The 6,825-nt window shown below is 51.7% G+C and overlaps 1 protein-coding gene across 1 annotated transcript in view; it reads left to right on the top strand.

The window, feature by feature from the left end:
* LOC139544994 (heparan sulfate glucosamine 3-O-sulfotransferase 1-like) overlaps positions 1-6,483 on the top strand; it is a 29,842-nt gene extending 23,359 nt beyond the window's left edge. The window contains exons 2-5 of the mRNA XM_071352278.1: positions 685-1,194; positions 4,675-4,939; positions 5,117-5,291; positions 5,407-6,483. Coding sequence (XP_071208379.1) covers positions 967-1,194; positions 4,675-4,939; positions 5,117-5,291; positions 5,407-5,635 — 897 coding nt within the window. The 5' untranslated portion in view covers positions 685-966 and the 3' untranslated portion in view covers positions 5,636-6,483. The remainder of the gene's footprint in view (positions 1-684; positions 1,195-4,674; positions 4,940-5,116; positions 5,292-5,406) is intronic.
* Positions 6,484-6,825: the final 342 nt, after the last annotated feature.

Below are 6,825 nucleotides of genomic sequence, written 5' to 3'. Positions count from 1 at the left end.
CAACACGGTGCCTGGCCTTTAAACAACACCGTAGACACCATGTCAACACGGTGCCTGGACTTTAAACAACACCGTAGACACCATGTCAACACGGTGCCTGGCCTTTAAACAACACCGTAGACACCATGTCAACACGGTGCCTGGACTTTAAACAACACCGTAGACACCATGTCAACACGGTGCCTGGACTTTAAACAACACCGTAGACACCATGTCAACACGGTGCCTGGACTTTTGCATTCGCTCTCTATAAGTCCCCCTTTACGTGACTGGTTATCTGCCTGTCGAGGACGAGTGACAGGCAACACACACCTCCTCTCTGTTCCACCGGGACTGAGAGATACAGGACCCCCCCCCCCCCCCCCATACCTCCTATTAAAAAGGACCCTGTGAGTCTTCTCTTCTAAATTGTGTGAAATTATTTATTTTCTAATGTTAGCCCATATCAGTGTATTTCAGTGTCTATGACTGCCATGTGGGTAAAACGTGAACTTTTACCTTGACATTGCGCCAGTTTTTTCATTCATTGAATAACAGAATAAACATTATGGATCCTCAGAGGAGAAACTCAGTTTGACACAGCAGCTCCAGCCTTCATGCAGTTTTAAAACAGGCCACGGTGAGGCGACACTAGTATATGCCAATCTTTTGAAAATAACACATAATTTATTTATTTATTTACAGGCTCTACACTGAAGACTCCTAGATCCTGACCCTGTGTTATCAAGGAGCCTCCATCCTCCTCCCAGCCCCCAAGCCCCCTGTGTGTGTATCCTCCTATACCGTGTGTGTGTGTGTGTGTGTGTGTGTGTGTGTGTGTGTGTGTGTGTGTGTGTGTGTGTGTGTGTGTGTGTGTGTGTGTGTGTGTGTGTGTGTGTGTGTGTGTGTGTGTGTGTGTGTGTGTGTGTGTGCGTGCGCACCCCTTGCCCTCCTTGTCCCACCCACCATCACGCCCCCCAGTCCACCATGCTGTGGACTGTTCCCCTAGCTCTGCTGGTTCTCCTCCTACTGCAGACCCAGCTATGTGTCTGTCTACGGGGGCTCCGAGCAGCCGGCTCTTCCTCCTCTCGCTCTCGTAATGCCACCCAGCAGGGCCTACCTGGAGCCATCATCATCGGCGTGCGTAAAGGTGGCACCAGGGCCCTTCTAGAGATGCTCAACCTCCATCCGGACGTAGAGGTTGCCAAAGCTGAGGTAATGACAAACAGAAGCATCATCAGCGTCATCATAACTTTGTTTGTAAAGCACTTTCACAATTTAGACTATCTGTCACGTTCCTGACCTGTTTTCTGTTGTTTTGTATGCGTGTGATGGTCAGGGCGTGAGTTTTGGGTGGGCAGTCTATGTTTTCCGTTTCTATGTTGGTTTTGGGTTGCCTGGTATGGCTCTTAATTAGAGGCAGGTGTTTTGCGTTTTCCTCTAATTGAGAGTCATATTAAGGTAGGTTGTTCTCACTGTTTGTTTGTGGGTGATTGTCGCTGTGTCTGTGTATTTTGCACCACACGGTACTGTCTCGTTCGTTCGGTCGTTGCTGTTTATGTGTTCCTCGTTTCATGTAAGTTCATAGTTTAGGTCTGTCTAGTTCGTTTTGTTATTTTGTTAATCATTCAAGTGTATTTCGTTTCGTGTTTTTCCGTCTTGTCAAATAAACATTATGTATTCATCACCCGCTGCGCCTTGGTCTACTCACTCACCGAGGGACGGCCGTTACAGAATCACCCACCAAACCCAGATCAAGCAGCGGGTTAACGGACAGCCACGACAGCAGCAGTGGGAAAAGGAGGATTGGACATGGGAAGAGATCCTGGACGGTAAAGGACCCTGGGCAGAGCCAGCTCCGCCCCAAAGCGGAGCTGGAGGCAGCGAAAGCGGAGAGGCGACGTTATGAGGAGGCAGCACGGAAGCAAGGCTGGAAGCCCGCAAGTACTACCCTAAAATTTCTTGGGGGGGGGCTAAGAGGTAGTGGGCCGAGGGCAGGTAGGAGACCTGCGCCCACTTCCCAGGCTAACCGTGGAGAGCGGGAGTACGGGCAGACGCCGTGTTACGCAGTAGAGCGCACGGTGTCTCCTGTACGGGTGCATAGCCCAGTGCGGGTTATTCCACCTCCCCGCACTGGTAGGGCTAGAATGAGCATTGAGCCAAGTGCCATGAGGCCGGCTCTACATATCTGGCCACCAGTACGTCTCCTTGGGCCGGCTTACATGGCACCAGCCTTACGCATGGTGTCCCCGGTTCGCCTACATAGCCCGGTGCGGGTTATTCCACCTCCCCGCACTGGTCGGGCGACGGGGAGCATTCAGCCAGGTAAGGTTGGGCAGGCTCGGTGCTCAAGGGAGCCAGTACGCCTACACGGTCCGGTATTTCCGGCGCTACCTCCTCGCCCCAGCCCAGTACCACCAGTGCCTACACCACGCACCAGGCTTCCAGTGCGTTTTAAGAGCCCTGTTCCTCCTCCACGCACTCTCCCTATGGTGCGTGTCTCCAGCCCAGTGCCTCCAGTTCCGGCACCACGCACTAAGCCATCTGTGCGTCTCCAGAGCCCTGTACGCACTGTTCCTTCTCCCCGCACTCGCCCTGAGGTGCGTGCCCTCAGCCCGGTACCTCCAGTTCCGGTACCACGCACCAGGCCTATAGTGCGCTTCGAGAAGTCAGTGTGCCCTGTCCCTGCTCCCCGCACTAGCCTTGAAGTGCGTGCCGTCATCCCGGTACCTCCAGTTCCGGCACCACGCACCAGGCCTATTGTGCGCCTCAGCAGGGCAGAGTCGGCCGTCTGCCCAACGCCTTCTGCACTGCCTGTCTGCCCAACGCCTTCTGCACTGCCATCTGTCTGCCCAGCGCCGTCTGAGCCATCTGTCTGCCCAGCGCCGTCTGAGCCATCTGTCTGCCCAGCGCCGTCTGAGCCATCTGTCTGCCCAGCGCCGTCTGAGCCATCTGTCTGCCCAGCGCCGTCTGAGCCATCTGTCTGCCCAGCGCCGTCTGAGCCATCTGTCTGCCCAGCGCCTTCTGAGCCATCCGTCTGCACAGCGCCTTCTGAGCCATCCGTCTGCCACGAGCCATTAGAGCCGCCCGTCTGTCCCGAGCCATTAGAGCCGTCCGTCAGTCAGGAGCCGCTAGAGCCGTCCGTCAGTCAGGAGCTGCCAGAGCCGCCAGCCAGTCAGGAGCTGCCAGAGCCGCCAGCCAGTCAGGAGCTGCCAGAGACGCCAGCCAGTCAGGAGCTGCCAGAGACGCCAGCCAGTCAGGAGCTGCCAGAGACGCCAGCCAGTCAGGAGCTGCCAGAGACGCCAGCCAGTCAGGAGCTGCCAGAGACGCCAGCCAGTCAGGAGCTGTCAGAGCTGCCCTACAGTCATGAGCTGCCCTCCAGTCATGAGCTGCCCTCCAGTCATGAGCTGCCCTCCAGTCATGAGCTGCCCTCCAGTCATGAGCTGCCCAACAGTCATGAGCTGCCCTACAGTCATGAGCTGCCCTACAGTCATGAGCTGCCCTACAGTCATGAGCTGCCCTACAGTCATGAGCTGCCCTACAGTCATGAGCTGCCCTACAGCCCGGACCTGCCAGAGTCCCTCAGCCCGGACCTGCCAGAGTCCCTCAGCCCGGACCTGCCAGAGTCCCTCAGCCCGGACCTGCCAGAGTCCCTCAGCCCGGACCTGCCAGAGTCCCTCAGCCAGGACCTGCCAGAGTCCCTCAGCCAGGACCTGCCAGAGTCCCTCAGCCAGGACCTGCCAGAGTCCCTCAGCCAGGACCTGCCGCCCCTTATCCCGGTGCTGCCCCTTATCCCGGTGCTGCCCCTTATCCCGGTGCTGCCCCTTATCCCGGTGCTGCCCCTTATCCCGGTGCTGCCCCTTATCCCGGTGCTGCCCCTTCATTTAGGTGGTTTTAGTTGGAGGGTGGTCATTGGGAGGGGGATACAGAAGCGGGGAGTGACTATGGTGGTGTGGGGACAGCGTCCGGAGCCTGAGCCACCACCGTGGTCAGATGCCCACCCAGACCCTCCCCTGGACTTTGTGCTGGTGCGCCCGGCGTTCGCACCTTGAGGGGGGGGTTCTGTCACGTTCCTGACCTGTTTTCTGTTGTTTTGTATGTGTGTGATGGTCAGGGCGTGAGTTTTGGGTGGGCAGTCTATGTTTTCCGTTTCTATGTTGGTTTTGGGTTGCCTGGTATGGCTCTTAATTAGAGGCAGGTGTTTTGCGTTTTCCTCTAATTGAGAGTCATATTAAGGTAGGTTGTTCTCACTGTTTGTTTGTGGGTGATTGTCGCTGTGTCTGTGTATTTTGCACCACACGGTACTGTCTCGTCTCGTTCGTTCGGTCGTTGCTGTTTATGTGTTCCTCGTTTCATGTAAGTTCATAGTTTAGGTCTGTCTAGTTCGTTTTGTTATTTTGTTAATCATTCAAGTGTATTTCGTTTCGTGTTTTTCCGTCTTGTCAAATAAACATTATGTATTCATCACCCGCTGCGCCTTGGTCTACTCACTCACCGAGGGACGGCCGTTACACTATCATCAAAGCTCTAATAAAATTAAAAGAGTTATGCAGCATAACAGAATGAAAGAACAAGATAAATCCTAGAACAGATACTTTACATTTGTGTGTACAATGAAAATACACAATAAAAGACTAAATAAATACAATAACAATTGTATAAGACATTAAACAACTCTAAATACTTTTTATTAAGGTGCACTACTTCAACGTGGAAGAGCACTTCCGGCGGGGTCTAGCGTGGTACCGTGCCCAGATGCCCTTCACCCTGCCTGGACAGCTGACGGTGGAGAAGACCCCTGGATACTTTGCCTGTCCCCAGGTCCCAGTGCGGGTCTGGGAGATGAATCCTGCTGTACGACTACTGCTGATAGTCCGCGACCCCGCCGAGCGCCTCGTCTCCGACTATACCCAGGTCCTTCATAACCGTGTGACCCGCAACAAGCCCTACCAGCCTCTAGGTAGGTAGCCAAGTTACCGAAAGGTTCAAGTTCTGGGCCGGGTGATAACAATGCGGGGACTGAACTAGCTATATTTGTGAGCCACATCAAACAAATGAACAATAAAGTATCCTATTGTATTATTAATACAGTATTATAATATTATTTTCTACTGTATTCTATTGTATTTTATTGTAGAGGAGTTGCTGCTCCGGCAGGGCCACATCGACCCGGCCTACAAGGCTCTGCAGAGGAGCCTGTACCACCAGCACCTGGCCCGCTGGCTGGATGTGTTCCCCAGGGAGCAGGTCCATGTGGTGGATGGAGAGGCCCTCATCAGACACCCCTTCCCGGAGCTCCGCAGGGCCGAGAGGTAACACAAAACCTAATGAGAGAGAGACAGAGAGAGAGAGATAGAGGTCATGCAGCCAAATTAATGAACTAATTGAGGTGATTAACGTTTTCTAATCTATCCATTTAATCTATAGATTCCTGGACCTTCCCCCGCGCATTGCTCCCTCCAACTTCTACTTCAACACCACTAAAGGGTTCTACTGCCTCCTCTCTGCCGGGGGACATGACAAGTGTCTGGATGAGTCCAAGGGGAGGCCCCACGCTCCTCTCAGCTCACAGGCCTTCAGGAAGCTGTGTGGATACTTCAGAGAACCCAACAGGCTGTTCTTTGAGATGGTAGGGCGCTCCTTCAGCTGGTGTTGAACTGATTGGGACAGAGAGAGGAGAGAGGAGATAGAGAGGGGACATTGGAGATATTGGCCCGTAATAACAATATTTGTCCAAAATGTTACCTTATTATCAGTGTGATAATTCTGTCGGCTTGCTTGGTTGATTGATGGTTCTGTGAGGCTCAGTTGGTAGAGCATGATGGTTACAATGCCAAGATTGTGGGTTCAATTCCCACTGGGGTCTGGTATGGGAAGAGAATGTATGCACTCACAACTGTGGATAAGAGTATCTGCTATATGACTAAAAATGATTGGTTGGATGTGTTTATTGATGGGTGAGTGGGTGGATTAATCAGTTTAGGGTAGATGAGAGATGTGAGGACTACTGCTGCACACATAGGACTTTAGAGATCTCTATGTTTTAAATGTACTGCTCAATGAGCTTCTCCAAGCCAGGCTGAAACCCTGGGAGTAAGCAGCATCCAAAGCAAAGACTGTATAAGATGACAAGCCCTCAATGAGGGACACACAGAATTACATGATGTGTATATTCAATATGGCTGCTCCACCCATCACAGATTAGAACCATGACTTGAATGCGAGACCATTCTAGTGATTCAATGTTTATGCTACGACCTGCTGGAGAACATGAACTGAAGTGGCCGTTCTGTGATACTGTATACCTGGTGGTCCTAATACTGCCTGATCATCACTCCTCCTGGTGCCTGTCACGTGAGCCTTTGCTTCCAGGGCTGAACACTGTCTGATGCACAAACTGCCATCAAATCAAGTGGCAGAAAGGAACTACAATAACCTGTATCATGAACAATCAGGACACATATATAACTCTTGAAATACAATATCTGCAGCTCCTGCTTCGTACTTTTGACGTTCATTAACATGAGTTCTAGAACAGACACTGTTAGAAGAAACAGATGAGTTCTAGAACAAACACTGTTAGAAGAAACAGATGAGTTCTAGAACAGACACTGTTAGAAGAAACAGATTAGTTCTAGAACAGACACTGTTAGAAGAAACAGATTAGTTCTAGAACAGACACTGTTAGAAGAAACAGATTAGTTCTACAACAGACACTGTTAGAAGAAACAGATGAGTTATAGAACAGACACTGTTAGAAGAAACAGATGAGTTATAGAACAGACACTGTTAGAAGAAACAGATGAGTTCTACAACAGACACTGTTAGAAGAAACAGATTAGTTCT

Source organism: Salvelinus alpinus, chromosome 19 (genome assembly GCF_045679555.1).
Source record: "Salvelinus alpinus chromosome 19, SLU_Salpinus.1, whole genome shotgun sequence".
NCBI classification, from domain to species: Eukaryota; Metazoa; Chordata; class Actinopteri; order Salmoniformes; family Salmonidae; genus Salvelinus; species Salvelinus alpinus.
Note: the sequence above shows the minus strand (reverse complement) of the source record. Positions and strands in the feature narration are given on the sequence as shown.